This window comes from Opisthocomus hoazin, chromosome 6 (assembly GCF_030867145.1).
Source record: "Opisthocomus hoazin isolate bOpiHoa1 chromosome 6, bOpiHoa1.hap1, whole genome shotgun sequence".
NCBI lineage: Eukaryota > Metazoa > Chordata > Aves > Opisthocomiformes > Opisthocomidae > Opisthocomus > Opisthocomus hoazin.
The window spans coordinates 64,530,519-64,545,291 of NC_134419.1; the positions used below are offsets into that span (position 1 = coordinate 64,530,519).

At 65.8% G+C, this 14,773-nt stretch overlaps 1 protein-coding gene across 1 annotated transcript; it reads left to right on the forward strand.

Moving 5' to 3' along the window:
• Positions 1–1,823: 1,823 nt before the first annotated feature.
• LOC104337934 (prominin-1-A) lies at positions 1,824–12,354 on the forward strand. The gene is made up of 24 exons (XM_075423579.1): positions 1,824–1,985; positions 3,215–3,276; positions 3,510–3,715; positions 4,128–4,248; positions 4,409–4,472; positions 4,879–4,968; positions 5,243–5,433; positions 5,513–5,587; positions 5,896–5,959; positions 6,225–6,384; positions 6,615–6,767; positions 7,241–7,364; positions 7,522–7,613; positions 7,764–7,848; positions 7,965–8,108; positions 8,357–8,428; positions 8,640–8,729; positions 8,860–8,913; positions 9,267–9,347; positions 9,670–9,738; positions 9,835–9,924; positions 10,188–10,300; positions 11,497–11,514; positions 11,914–12,354. Exons 1-24 carry the CDS (start codon positions 1,856–1,858, stop codon positions 11,963–11,965), a joined length of 2,400 nt encoding a protein of 799 aa, XP_075279694.1. The 5' UTR covers positions 1,824–1,855; the 3' UTR covers positions 11,966–12,354.
• The last annotated feature ends 2,419 nt before the right edge of the window (positions 12,355–14,773 follow it).

Genomic DNA, 14,773 nt, shown 5'->3' on the forward strand with positions numbered 1-14,773 from the left:
CACAGAGGCGGTGGCAGGGTGGGCTGCTGGAGGGGCCAGCACGGGGTCTCCGTGGGGCAGAGAGGGAGCATCGCCTGGGCATGGGGCAGAGGGGCTGGGCAGCCGGGCTGTGGGCTCTCCCGGGTGGGCCAGGGCAGGAGCGGGGGTCTCCAGGGGCAGACGTGGGGTGTCGGGGTGGGACAGGGCAGGAGTGGGGATGTCCGGGGGCGCACATGACGCTGGCCAGGGCAGGAGTTGGGGTCTCCGGGAGCAGACGCAGGGTGTACAGGGCAGGGGCAGGGGTCTCCAGGGGCAGATGTGGGGCGGGCTGGGGCAGGAGCGGGGGTCTCCGGGGGCAGACGCAGGGTGGTGGGGTGCGCTGGGGCAGGAGCAGGGGTCTCCGGGGTCAGACATGGGGCAGGCCAGGGCAGGAGTTGGGGTCTCCAGGGGCAGACGCAGGGTGTACGGGGCAGGACTGGGGGTCTCTGGGGCAGATGCAGTGTGTTGGGGTGGGATGGGGCAGGAGTGGGGGTGTCGTGGGGCAGACATGGGGCGGGCCAAGGCAGGAGTTGGGGTCTCTGGAGGCAGATGGAGGGTGTCGGGGCAGGAGCGGGGGCCTCCGGGGGCAGACGCGGGGTGTACGGGGCAGGGGCCGGGGTCTCGGGGGGCGGCGGCAGGCGCCGAGGCGCAGCGGGGGGAGCACGGGGCTCCCTCCCGGCAGAGGCGGGGGCCGGGGCGGCCGCAAGCCCCGGGCAGACCCCGGGGGGCGGCGGCGGAAGGGGCGGCCCCGTCCGGCCCTGCCCACCCCTCCCGGGGCCGCCGCGCTCCCGGTGCCGAGCCGAGCCCGGGGAGCGCCCGCCGCCGCCGCCCGCCGGGACGCGACCCCCGGAGCGCCCGCCCCGCGCCCACCGGGTGCGTCCGCGGCTTAACCGGGATCGACCCCCGGCCTCCCCCCGACCCGGGGTCCCGGCGGGGGGCGAGCCACGCGTGGCTCCGCGGCGCGGGAGAGCTCCTGGGTGGGCGAGGCGGGGGGATGGCAGACCTCCAGCCGCGAAGTCCCGGCCGGGGGCTCCCGAAGCGGCCCCGGCCGGGGGGTCGGGGTGCGGGTGGAGCACAGCGGGTTTGCCGCAGTGCCCCGTCCGGGAAAGGGGTTTTTAAATGCCAAACCTGGTTCCGTGGCCAGGGCTGCTTCGTGTCGGAACTGCGGCCGGCCCCGTGCGCCCCACCGCGAAGGGACGGGGCAGGCGGGATGGGTGGGTGCCCTCTGGGTCACCACGGGTCACCCGGCTCCTGGGTCGGGGCGGGAGGAGGCCAGCAAGGGCACGGGAGCGGCGCGGAGGGCGAGGGGGGGGCTGTCGCCCCGGTGCCGGCGATGGGACGGGTCGGTGGTGACCCTGACCCGGGTGCGGGACGCAGCCCGGGGTGGCTGGGTGCCAGGAGGTGGCAGGGGCAGGGTGGGGCGATGCCGGTCTCGCCGCCTTCCCCGGCGAGCAGCTTTTCGGTAATCGCAGCCGAAACTTAAACAAACCATAAAGCCTGGGCGCTGGCACTGTGCGGCCGGGCCCGGCGGCAGGCGGGGGTGCGCAGAGGTGCCGCAGGACAGGGTAAGTGCTTCGTCTCCGCTTCATCCCCCACGGCCCCTCTGGTCCCTCGCGGGCACCTCCTGCCCGTCCCCGCACTGCGCTGCTCCTGGGACTCCCCATCCCTCCCCGGTGCTCTCCCACGGCTCTTTCCTTCCGGGCAGGAGCTGGCAGGTGCCTGATTTTTTCTCCCCGCGTTTCCTTCTCGGAGGGAGACAGGGCAGGCTGGGTGGCCCTGCGCCCCGACGCCACCGACAGCCCCGCTCTGTGCCCAGGTGCCCACTGGAGCTGCGGCGATGGAGCTGGGGAGCGTCTCGCAGCCCGTCTATGGCCCTGGCCCCGAAGCGCCGGGGAGCAGCACGCCGGGCCTGGTGGGGATGCTGCACGGGTTCCTGCGGCTGGTGCAGCCCAATGGCCTGCCCGTAGGTGGGTGCATGGCGGCGGGGGGCTGGCGATTGGGGGGGGGGGGGCTGCTGGGAGCCACAGGGTCCTCGCTGAGCCTGAGCCCTCCTGCGCTGGTGACTGCCCATCCAGCATTTAAACACCGCAGTACGGGGTTAGGGGGGGTATAGGGGTGTGTCTGGAGACAGAGTGGGGTCCCTGAGAATTCCAGCTGTGCCTGTGTCCCATCACAACTGTGGGTCAGCCTCAGGCGGGCCGCAGGACAGGCTTTGGTGGCAGTGCCACCTTGCAGAGTCCTGCCCCATCCTCCCTCAAGGTATCTTCATCCCAGGCCCCAGAGAAAGGTGCAGAGCAAACCCCGCGCTGCCTGCGAGTTTGGAGGGTCCTTGCCTGGCTTGCAGCCCTCTGTGCTCGCAGGTGACAAGGTGTGCTTCGGCAGGACCCTGCTCGGGGCCACCAGGAGCAGCGTGTCCCAGTGCCAGCACGGCAGCGCGGCAGGCACCCCCTGATTTGTCACAGGCAGGACTCTGCCCCAGAAGTGGCTGCAGGTCGGCACGGGTGGTGCCAGGGCCCCGCGGCTGCTCGATGCCCCCGGGGCGAGCGCTGCCTGCCTGGAGGTGGCATTTGCGGCTCTGGCTGCTGGTACCTGTACTTCCTCCTTTGCTGGGCGCAGCCCCTGCTCGACAGCCGCTTGCAGGCGAATGTGTGGCTGGCAAACAATGCAATGGCTTCGTGGCCTTGTTCGTATCGCGCACATATCGGGGTACAATCACACGGCGATGTGTGCCGGCATGGCTTGTAATGAGGCGATGAGGCACGGGCAGGGCGAGCCCTGGGGATGAAAGGTGGGGGGACTTTGCCAAGCACCCATCCCATGCTGGCAGTGCCGGCCAGGCATCTGCCTGGGGCTGGGCTGCAGAAGGGCACCCCAAGGGCAGCCGAGGTGGTTGTTAGAGCATCCTGCACCCGGTGCCCGCTGGGGTGAGGACCCCCTTGCTCCATGGACCCCCTTGCTGCATGGACCCCTGAGAGCCTGGGGGCTGGCAGTGCTTTTCCCGGGTACAAAAGGGCTGTGCGACACGATGGCTGGGGAGGGGCAGCGGGAAGGGAGAAACCTGCCATGCACTCACAGCCGCTGTGAGCTGCAGCGCTGGAGGTGATGCCCAGTGGTGGGAGCCGCTCTCTGGGGTGAGCAGGGTGTGGGGCCCTCATGGAGGACCTGCTCAAAGCCCTCTCCTCTCCTTGTCCCCCAGAACTGATTGCAGATTTTGGGCAGCCCCAGAGTGAGGACACCATCGAGGAGCAAGTCCAGGAGGTGAGTGGGCAGCTGGGGCAGGGAGCCAGCAACCCCCAGACCACCATGGGCTGGGGGATGCTGGTGGGTGCTTCTTCTGAGGCTGAGCCCTGGGTGCTAGGCAGCAGCAAGGGGAGATGTGCAACCCCCTGGGGGGACCCATCCTGCCCTGTGGGGGTCTGGAAGGGACCCTCAGGGCTGGGGACCCTTCAGGGGCACCAGTGTTACTCTGCCTCTTACTCTTCCTCTCCCAGCTGCTGCTCTACGAACTGGGTTTCCTGGTCTGCATGGCCATCGGGCTTCTCTTCATCATCCTCGTGCCACTGGTGGGATGCTGCTTCTGCTGCTGCCGCTGCTGCGGGAACTGCGGGGGCCGCATGTACCAGAAGCAGGGCCGGCAGATGGGCTGCCGGCGCCGGGCGCTCTGGGTCTCCGTCCTGCTGGTCTCTGTTCTCCTCCTGTGAGTGCGCTGGCCGGGAGGCTCCGGCTGGGACCCGAGGGTGGGTGGAAACGCCGGCGCTTGGCGGCCATGCCAGGAAGCTGCCATTGTTCACAGGAGCAGATCCCGGCACGGCGGGACAAAGGAGAGGAAGCAGTGGCGGTGGGGAGCTGGCCCCGGGGGGCTGCGCGTTGGCACGGCGCGGACCCTTCCTGACAGCTCTGCAGACGTGCCAGGCACTGGGTCCCGCCGTGCCTCAGTTTCCCATGTCCCGCCTCTCTGGTCCCTTGGCTGTGTGCAGGGCATTCGCTGGGATGCTCTGGAAGCGGGGGCACTGCAGCCTGGGGTCGGTGCGGGTGAATTCGGAGGGTCCTGGTGGGGAGCATCGGGACCGACCTCCCCGTGTGCTGACCCTGCCGCCCTTCCCTTGCAGGGCTGGTGATGTCTGCGCCTTCGTCAGCAACACCCGCTTCTCCCAGGCTGTGGCTGGCACCTTCCCCAACGTCAACAACACCCTGGACAATGTCCACACCTACGTGGCCTCCATCCCCCAGGCACGCCTGGTCCCCCTGCCCTGGCTGTGGTGCCTGATGGGGGGGCAAGGGGCCAGGCCGGGAAAGCAGCCAAAATAGCCCCCTGGGGAAGGGTAGCAGTGGGGCTGGAGGCGGGGAAGGGTCCCCACCTGCACTGACATCCCATTTCTGTCCCTTGCAGCAAATCAAATTTATCATTGACAGCAGCGATGTCCCGCTGGGCCACGCCAACCGCAGCCTCCAGGGTGAGGGTGTGCGGCAGAGGGGGGCTGGAGCACCCCCATGCACCCGCGGCGAGCTGCTCCGGCAAGGCTGGGGGTGCTCGGGGAGCGGGGGCAGCTGGGGGTGCTGCGTGGGGGTGCCTCGCTGCCCCACATGTGGTCACCGACTCCGGGGGCCACTGGGCTGCTTCCATGGGGAGGTCTGAAGGGAGTGGGTCTGGGGGCTCCTCCACTCTCCCGCTCTGCACCAGCTGCTGCTTTTCCCTGTTCACACACGCCTCTGGGGAGGGTGACACAGGTGGTGGCAGGGTAGGGGTGTCCTCTCTGCTCCCTGCCTGGGGGTGGGGGTGTCGGTGTTTTTGGCAGCTTCTCTGCAAGCCCCAGGACCCCAGGGGTCCCGTCGTTGACACCGTCTCTCCCATCTCTGCAGACATTGGGCCCAGGCTGGGTGGCATGATCATCTCGAGCATCAGGAGCAGCACGGACAGGGCTCTGGGGTCCCTCCAGAGCCTCTTGCAAGGTAGTGGCCCCATCCCTGGGGGGCTGGCAGGGCCTCGGAGGGGGCTTGGGGAGGGACACGCAGGGTTGACAGCTGGGGTAGGCGCACGTTTGGGTGAGGCTCCCGGGGAGGGGGGTCCATCTGGCCTCGCAGTTGCAGCCTGGGGAAAATGCTGGGACTGTGGGGGGTGCCCCTATGTTGCATTTTTTGATGGGTCCCCGAGGCTCAGCTGGGTGAGGACAAACCCCCACCCCACCGACAGGATGAGGCTCCGAGCCCCGCGCTGTCTCCCCAGGGATGGAGATGCTGGTGGGCGCCTTCGGCAGCATCGCCGGCGCTCGCTCGCGCGTCGAGGAGCTGCAGAGCAACTACAGCGAGCTGCTGGCCAGCCTGCGGGACGGCCTCAACCAGAGCCTGCGGCGCTGCGGCCAGCCCTGCGGCAACGTGTCCCTGGGTGCCCTCGCCTTCAGCGCCAACTTCAGCGCGGTGAGGAGGGGCAGGGCGCGGGGCGAGGGGTCCCCGCGGCCCCCTCCCCAGCCCGCTCACCCCGGGCTCTTCCCTGCAGATCCCCGGTGTGGAGCGGCAGCTGAAGGCACTACGCGATGTGTCTGGCTCCAACATCGCGGCCAGCTTAGAGGAGGTAAGGGGGGCCCCGCTGCACCTGGGCTGGGGGCTCCTGGCGCTGCGGGGCTGGGCTGCGGGGGGCTGGCTTGGGAAGAGCCGTGCTCGGAGTTAATTGCTGGTGCGTGGAGGAACGTACGGGTCAGAGGTCTGCCTTGGTGGGAGCCCGCCTGCTGTCCCCGTCACCCACGGGTGCTGGCATGGTCAGGGCTGGGTGCTGGGGGGGACCCTGGGTGTCCTGTGCCATCTGGGGATGGGGGAGATGTGCTGCTCAGCCCTGGGCTGTGGGCAGGGACATGAGCTGTACGCTGTGACCCCCTGCCGCAGGTTAACAGCACGCTGGACACCATCCCTGCCAAGGTGCAAGAGCAGTCCCAGGACGTGGTGACAAGTAAGCAGGGCTTTGTGCCCCATGTGCCGAATTTCCCCCCCTCCCAGGGCTCCATACTCCCTTCTCATCCTGTCTCTGCCTGGAGACCCCTGCTGCCACCCCACTGCTGGCAGCCCTGGCTGTCCCCAGGTCCCCACATGCTATCATACTGATGCCATCCTGGACCAAAGCCACCCCCTTCCCATCCTCTCCCAGTCCCCACTGCCCCAGACGAGCAGGACCTGGGCAGCAGTTCACAGCACCAACCTGTCCCCATCCCCTGCAGAGGCCCAGGACCAGCTGGGCTTCATCAGGCAGGAGATCAGGAGCTTGCAGGAGCAGGTGCCACTGCTGGGTGTGGAGGAGAACGTCGGGGCCTTTGTGGGTAACGCCACATCGATGCTGGAGGAGTACAGGGAGCCGGTCATCACCGTCGATGGGCTCAGGTAGGCGAGGGGCTGCTGCATCCCCCGGCTTCCTTGTCTGGAGGGGCTCAGGCTCTCAATCTCCAGCTGCTGGAGCTGGGGTCTTGCTTAGCGGTGGGGCTGCGGGCACAGGGTAGCCAGCTCTGTGCCTTGCAGCCACCCATGCCCCTGCTCTGCCAGGATGCCTGGGAGGGCAGCTGGTGGGATGCCGGGCACTGCTCGTCTGACTCCTGCCCCTCTTCTTGCCACAGGTGGGGCGTGTGTGTCCTCCTGTGCTGCATGGTGCTGCTGGTGGTCCTCTGCAACGCCCTCGGGCTGCTGCTGGGGCCCCTGGGGCTGAAGGAGAGCGTGCTGCCCACCCAGCGCAGCAGCCTCTCCAACGCTGGCGGGAACTTCTTCATGGCGTGAGGCTCCCTCGGCTGCCGAGGACGCGTGTGGGAGCAGTGGGACGGGTGGGCAGGGCTGGCCTGGGGATGCTCAAGCTCCGAAATCATCAAATTACTGCAGCTTAATGGCCTTCCCCATGGCGACTCACCGTGCAGGTGGAAAACGTGAGGGTGAAACATCGTTTGGGTGAAAGGCATTCGAGCGGAGCCCGTTCACCCCGCGCTGGCAGTGTGTGCCTGGCCCTGTGGCTCTGCGGGTGGGTGGTGGCTTGGAGAGCTGGGGGAAGCTATGCTGGGCTCCGAGCCCCAGCGTACAGCCCGGCCATGCTCCGGGGGTGAAGGCAGAGCGGAGAAGAGCTTGTGGGAATTGTGGTGCTTCCCGGCGTTGCTGGGCGGTCAGGGGGTGTGCGGGCTCTGCAAGCTGGAGGCAGTGCTAGCATCAACGCCGGGGCACGGGGCTTCGGGTGCTGACGGCGCCTGTGTCCTGGCAGAGGGGTCGGCTTCGGCTTCATCTTCTCCTGGCTGCTGATGCTGCTGGTGCTGATCCCCTTTGTGCTGGGGGGGAACATCTACATGCTCGTCTGTGAGTCCTGGCGCAACCAGCAGCTCTTCGAGGTGAGCTCCCTGGGGGGAGACACCCCTGCCTGGAGCCGCTGCCGCCTTTCCGAGGGCTGCTGGTGAGCGGAGGCAGTGCTGGCCAGTTCGGGATGCTCTTCCCAGGTGTCCCGCCCTGCACCATATCCAGTTTCTTCATCTCTTCCCTTGCTCTCAGCTCCTGGACACCCCTGGCCTGATCCCTGGCTTCAACCTCTCGGAGCTGCTGGGCCAAGAGGGTGGCACAGCAAACTTCTCGGAGATCTACAGGTGGGTCCTGCCCTACCTGTCCTGGCTGCGGGCAGGCGCCGATGCCAGGGAAGGGGCGAGGTGCGACTTGCCCAGGGGGATGAGGATGTGCTCCTGGGAGGGGGTGGCCCTTGCCTGCCCCGTTTTCAGCCCCATGCCCCCCTCCTGCAGGCAGTGCCAGCGAGACACTGCCCTGTGGCAAACGCTGCACTTGGACCAGAGCGTGTCCCTGGACGAGCTCTTGAACATCAGCCAGGTAAGTGCGGGGGTGCCAGGGTCTGGACGGGCAGAGCTGGAGGTTCAGGGCTGGTGCTGGGGGGCACAGCGAGGGGCCAGCACCGTGCCCCATCACGGCTTCCCTCCCTCCTGCAGTACACAGGAGAGATCTCCACAGCCTTCGAGAAGTTGACCATCACCCTGAGCCCCATCTCCCTGCTCAACCAGAGCCAGAGAGACTTGCTGCTGAACGCCAGCCGGGACGGGCAGCCCCCTGACTTCACCTCCACGCTGGAGCAGGTGGGCTGGGGGAGCCTGGTATTGCGATGGGGGGTCCAGATTTGTGTTGATGGGTGCACTGCCCCTTCGTCTTTGCTGCTGTGGGAGTCCCACTGCAGGTTCCCAGGGTGTCCCCTGCTATCTGTGTCACCCCTGGGGCAACTGGGCACCTCCTTCACCTGGGAGGCCCTGGCTCCACTCTGCGCCGCAGCGATGGGGTACAGCCCTGCCATTCCCCGTTCTCACGGCTCTGTCTCTACCTTTTCCAGCTGGAGCAGAGCGTGACCCAGGGGAGCCTCCTGGATCTGGCCGCAGAGCTGGAGCAGCTGGCAGACAAAGCGGTGAGAGACCATGGCACCCCGGGGCCGTGGCCACCCTGTCCCCAAAGCCACTGGCTGCAGGGGCTCCTCCACAGACCTGCGTGGGTGCTGAGCAGAGGCGAGGGTCTTCACCCTCGCCCAGCTCTTTTCTCCAGCCCGGGCCCACATCAAATGGCTGTGGTGGGGCAGGGACCCTATGCTGGGGGGGCACCACTGACTGCAGCTCTTCCAGGAAGGGAACGTGACAGACGACCTCAAGGCTGATGCTAGCAAGCTGAGGGAGCTAGATGGGGAGATGCAGACGAGCTTCTCTGGGCCGCTGGTGAGTGATGCTGGGGTGGGGAAGGTCCTGGGGGTGCTGGCTTGGGCTCCCCCAGAGTTCAGAGCCTGCTGGTGGGGTCTTGGCTGAGCCATGGGGTCCACACCTCTGACCCCTCTCTCTCCATCTCCAGCAAAGCCTGAAGGACAACATCCACTTGGTGCAGAGCGGGGCTGCCCAGCTGGAGGTAAGCTTCACAAGGGGACCTCCTGAGCGCACCCCAGTCTGGGGCACCCTGCAAAGCACCCTTGAGGTCCCACAGTGGAGGTGGTGGGGCCTAACCTGCAGTCTGGGGAGCTGGTGGCTGCTGTGGGACTCCCCAGGCATGCACTGTCAGGGCTGTTCAGGGGGCAGAGGGAGGGGGCCCACGCCAGGTGCAGGCTCCCTCCACCTGAGGTCCTTGGGTACCACCAGCATGTGACTGCTGGGGACACCACAGCTCAGAGATGCTGCGCCCCAGGGATTGCTGCCAGGCAGGGTGGGGGAGATGTGGGGACCCCAGTTCCCCCATAACGCTGCTGAGAGCACCTTTCATCCCAGGCACAGACAAAAGCTGCGCTGGACAAAGCCAGTGAAACCCAGGAGTTCCTGGAGAGGGAGATGGCAAACATCATCAAGAACGTGAGCTCGCCTTGCCCTCCTGCCGGGCCACCCGGTGGGGATGTGGCCAGACCCCCGCACCATGACTTCCCTCTGTGCAGGGATGCCAAGCAATGTCTGGCTGCTCCTCCTGCCCTCTCGTCTTCCGCAGGGGTCCCCTGCACCCCTGGGTGCCCCCTCCCCTTATGGCACCCCAGGCAAGGGGCCGGGGTGGGCTGGGGCTTGCAGCCCCACTGCTGCTGGGTTGAGGTGGTCTGACAGCCCTGGTCTGGACACGGAGGGGACGTGGGGCATGGAGTGGGCTGGGGCTGCAGCATCTCCACTCTCTGTTTGCCCCCTCCAGGAGTCATGGGCCTTCCTGGAGGAGCTGTTGGACTTCTTTGAGACCTACATCTCGTGGGCCAAGAGCAGCGTGAGTTGAGTCTTCCTCGGTGGGGTGGAGGGAAGGGGAGGGCGGGCTGCAGGGTTCTGGGGACACTGACATGTGCTGTCCCCACCATGTCCCCAGCTGACGGGAGATGTGGCACGTTGCAAACCCATAGCTCAGAGCCTGGATAATGTGGAGGCCATCGCCTGTGACTACATCCTGGACTCTCTGGTGAGTGGGGCAGTAGTGTGTGGGGTGACACGTGTGTGTGGAGTGGCAATGAGGCCCCCTTGTCCCCCTCATGCACAGGATGAGGCACCCATTTCTGTCCTGAGCAAGCAGGGCTCATCATCTCCTCATCGGATTGCTGTGGCTAAGAGCAAAGGCCAGGCTGTGAGAAGGGGTGGGTGGGTGGTCTCTGGGGGACGGCTGGGAGTGGAAGAGGCTCTCCCAGTTGCTGCCTGGGCTCTGATGGTTCTCCCCCCTGCATCCAGAACGCCTTCTGGTTCAGCCTGGGCTGGTGCACCTTCTTCCTGCTGCCCAGCATCATCCTGTCCGTCAGACTTGCCAAGTTTTACCGCCGCATGGACATCGCCGATGTCTACAGGTGAGGAGCCGCCCACCCCATGCAACCGCGCTGGGTCTGGGGTCCCCTCCGCACACTGCAAACTGCCCCTTCATGTGCCCCGCCGCAGCCCATGGGGCTGATCCTAAAGTGGTGTGGGCTGGGGGGTACCAGGGAGGTGGCTTGGGACCTTCAACCTCCAAGAATGGAGATGTGTTGGAGAAGAGCCTGTCCCTCCTTCGGGCAGCTCAAGGTGCATGCAACCGCCCGCAGAGGAAGGAGCCCGGCTTGCATGGCAGGGCAGCCCCCAGCCCAGCTCGGGGTCCGCCACTGGACTTGCTCCAGCTTCGCACCATTTTTAGTGCTGGGGCCTCCAGCTGGGAGCACATCTGGATGCCGCGCAGAAGGCTGCAGGGCTGGTGTCCCTGCCACGAGGGTGCAGTGCTCGCTCACACGCCCATGTCCGCTGGCACCCCAGGGCTCCCCCCAGCCCTCTGGGGCCCTCTCCCTGTCCCTCTGGGGCCCTCTGACCAGCAGCCCCACTGCCAGCGCAGCTCAGACCCCCGAGGGCAGCGAGGGGTTTCCAGTTGGATTTCCAGCTGCTGAGGGCCACGTCTTGGCCCTGTGGCGCAGCCGGTTTGCTGGGGGTTCCCCAGCCTGGGCCCCCCAAACACCACCCCTCTGCTCCGGGGTCCCAGCTGCCTGGGGAGCCGGCGTTCACAGCCCTCCGTGCCCAGTGTGGCCCCAGCCAGCCTTCCTCCCTGCCTGCCCTGCTCCTCCTCGCCCCACACCCCTGCTCTCCCAGGACCTGTGCTGGGGTTGCCGGTGCTGTGTGTGTGGGACGTGGCGCTGAGCCGGGCTGTGCCCTGCCCGGGGTCCCCACTGGTGGCCCCCACGCCTTTCACTTCCCCCTGCAGCCGCCGGCTGAGCTGGCTGCAGACACGGGCTCAGCTACTGGGGAAACTGGGGGGAACTGAAATTGTGGCACGGGGAGCTGTGTGCCACCACGTCGGCGAGCGTGGGGTAGGGATGGAGGAGTGATGCACTGGGGACAGCAATGTTTAGGGGGGCTGTAGGAGCCCGTGCTCTGTGTCCAGATGGAGGGACCACAGCACCCTGCAGCCCACCATGTCCTTGTATGCTCCGGGCGCAGACCCTGTCCCACTGGGAGATGCTGGGCTGTCCCAGGAGGCACATTCTGTCCCGCTGACACTGTCCCCTCTTTTTCTCCCCTCCAGGAATGAAGTCTTGGAGATGTAAGCAGCAGTCCCAGGTCCCTGTGTGTGTTTGGGGGGGCAGCTCCTGGTGGCATGAGGGAGCGACACAGCACAGAGGGAGGGGGGCGAGGAGGGGAGCAGAGCGAGTGCAGGCCAAGGAGGGTGCTGGTACCAGGGGAGGACGGGGAAGGGGCGATCTGTGCAGCGTAGACTGCTCTGGGGTCCTCGCATCATCTTCCCGCATCCCTCAGTTTGGGGGTGCTGCTGCTCCAGTCTCCCCCAAGCTGGTGGGGTGGGGGTGGGGGGGGTCTCCATACCGTCTTCCCTGTGGGGCTGGGTCACAGCTGTAGGATGACATTTGGCCACCCCAGTGCATCCCGGGCTGTCCCTTGCTCCCCGCTCTGGCTGGGGGTGACACAGGTGACTTTGGTTTTCCAGGCCACCCACGTTCAACTTCTACAAAATCCCCCGCCCATCCATGAGGCATTAGCACCCATCACCCATGGTGCAGGCACGGAGGAGATGGACACGGCTGCCCTGTCTGCTGCGCCTTTTCTTTGGGTGCTGAGGAGCAGGTTGGGACCACCCTGGCTGAAACCTCCTCCCCAGTTCCCAGTATGTGATGGATGACGCTCCAGTATGAGTGGGAGGGGGGCCACCCCTTGCACTGCCCCAGGTGGGACCTCAACCCCCCACCCCCAGCCAGACCCCGTGGGCTCAGGGCAGCTCGCGCTGTCCATGCCACCACAGCCCGCACTGCTGGCCAGTGGGAACCTGCTCCACCCGGCCCCTTGCTCAAAAAATGTGACTATTTATTTTTGCAAGGAGCCTGACTTTTTCCAAAGCTGTGATTTTTTTTTTTTTTGGTGTCAAACAATAAACGGGGTGTTTGTGTGCGCTGCAGGCATGCGGCTGCGCTCTTCATGTCCAGCTGCGATGGAAGGGCGCAGGGGTAGGGGCAGGGAGGGTTTCCCACGGCTGCCCCAAGCTGGGGCTGTGCCTGGGACTAGAGAGCTCTTGCCGGGGTCCCCAAACGTGCTCTGCCCGCAGCCAGCTCTTGGATTCCTGCCCCAGCCCATGGGTCAATGCAGGGCCACTGCTCGGTGTCACCAAGGCTGGGTGACGTTCCCCTCACCAGGCAGCCCTTTGTGCGTGCGGACGGATGGGTGCCTGGTCCTTCCCTGGGAAAAGCCATGCCAAAAGCCTCTTGGCCATGAGGTGCCCCCCTGCAGCGCACGGGCACTTCCCTGTGCCCTCCGGTGGACCATGCTGTGTGTCATCTGTGGGTTTCCAGTTAGTTTATGGGGTGCCTGCAGCCTGTGCCTCCCTCCCTCTATGGGGTATGGTGGCATGGGGACTGCCAGTGTCCAGCCCTGCATGTCCCACACTGCTGCATGGCACGGGTGGGCACAGCGGGAGCTGCGTGCTCAGATAAGCCAAGGGCGACTTGGTCTGCACCCGCGGTGGGGCAAGCACAGGTGTTGCTTTGTGCTGCGCCTTGGCACAAGCCCAGGGACCATCCCGAAAGCTGGGGTCAGGCACAGGGGACATACGTGAGCAGCTTGAATCATTTCCTTTGTTGCAAAGTCCAAGTCTCTCTGGAGTGAGCGATGGGGCCGAGCTGGCCAGCTCACCCTCTGCTACGTGCATCTGCTTTATCGCTTTTTCCTTTTCCCTTCAAATCTTCTAATCACTATTTCTTCCTTCAGGCGTTATCTGAAGCTGCACCAGCCTTAACTCCTGCTATCTCTCCCTAGCACCCGTCCCGACTGCAAAGAGAGCCCTGTGCTTGCCTGTCACCCAGCTGAATCTGTCCTGGGTGGTGGCTCAGCCCCCCCTCCCCCTCAGGGATGCCCACCCTTGCTGGTCCTCAGCGTGGGATTTCCCGGCACCTCCTTGGAGAGCATTTACCTCAGTTTTGTCTCCACTTGCTCTGCCTTTGCTCTCTCCCACCCTAAACCCTCAACCTCCCAAGCTGTGACTGTTTTGTGCTTGTCTAGGGGCTGTGTGTGGACGTTTCCATCCGCGAGCCCGAGGCTCTCCCCACCGCACAGAGTTCCCCGCTTCCTCTTCCCTCGCTGTGCCTCGGGGACACCAGCCCGCGCAGGACTGCTGCTGGCTTTAGTTCCTGCTCCCCCTCTGCGCAGCCTCCAGCCACGGCCTCTTCTTCTCTGCAGAGTTAGCGCTGGAAGGCAGGGAGCTTGTTCGCTGCGTCACCGTGGCCACCTGCATCCAAACCCAGCCCTGGCAATGAAGATCTCCCGTCAAATTACCGCACAGCCTTTGCCAAGGCTTGGGGCTCGCTCTCGGCAGCTCCCAGTTCAGCATCGCCCCAGGGCAGCATCCCAGTCCCTGGAGTGGCAGCTCTGACCAGGGCCTGGGTCCATCCTCCTCCTCCCGAGCAGCCCTGGGAAGCGAGTGAGCAGCGTCGGGCAGGGCCAGCAGCTGCTCAGGGACGCGGCGAGGACGGCTCGCTGTGAAATGCCTGCAGCGGCCGCCGCCAGCTCTCATTTGAGGCCGGGCTCCCTCCGCTCACATGAGCGGCAGCTGCCAGAATCCACTTCCCTTGCACAGGAGGGAAACGCGCAGCATCCCACAGCCGCAGCACAAGGGCCACCGTAAGCAAGGTCTCATCGAGAGCCAGCCAGCTTCTAGAGAACCGTTGCAGCAGTTCCTCTTCCCCTTTGCCAGGCTTTTCTACCACAGGGAGTTTCTGCAGCCGAGCCCTTGTCTGCGGGAGGCCCTGCCACATCTTTAAAGTGGTTTGACAAACCAGGATCCCTCCAACGGCAACTGTGCCGTTGTGTGCCCACAGCAACAGGCTCTCACCGGGGCCAGCCTGGTGCTCCCTGTTGCTGGTTTTCCAGCCAGGAACAAAGGGACAAACTGCAGCTCTTGAGAAAAAATTCTCCCTTCCTCAACCCTACCTTGGGCCCAGCCACAGCTCCCCCAATGGTCTTTGGGGGTTGCTTGTGGCACCGAGCAGCTGCAGAGGATGAGAGCCATGCACAGGCAGGTCTCCTTGCTCCCAGCAACATGCAGGATTGCCTTTGCCAAACTGCGCGCTGCCTGGGATGGCCCTTCTGGGGCTGTCACCTGCCGGCCGGTGCAGAGTCCTGCCTCCATGGCTTCGTAGTGGTAAAGGGCCAAGCGCCACGGAGGGAATCGTCCAGGCACAGCTGGATCTCCGAGCCCAGCGCGTACCAGCGGTGAGCCATGCTGGGCAGTACCATGGTGAGTTGAGCTTGGCCACTTTTCACCAGGAGCAAAACAAAACCGCCCTCCTCCCGAGAGCATT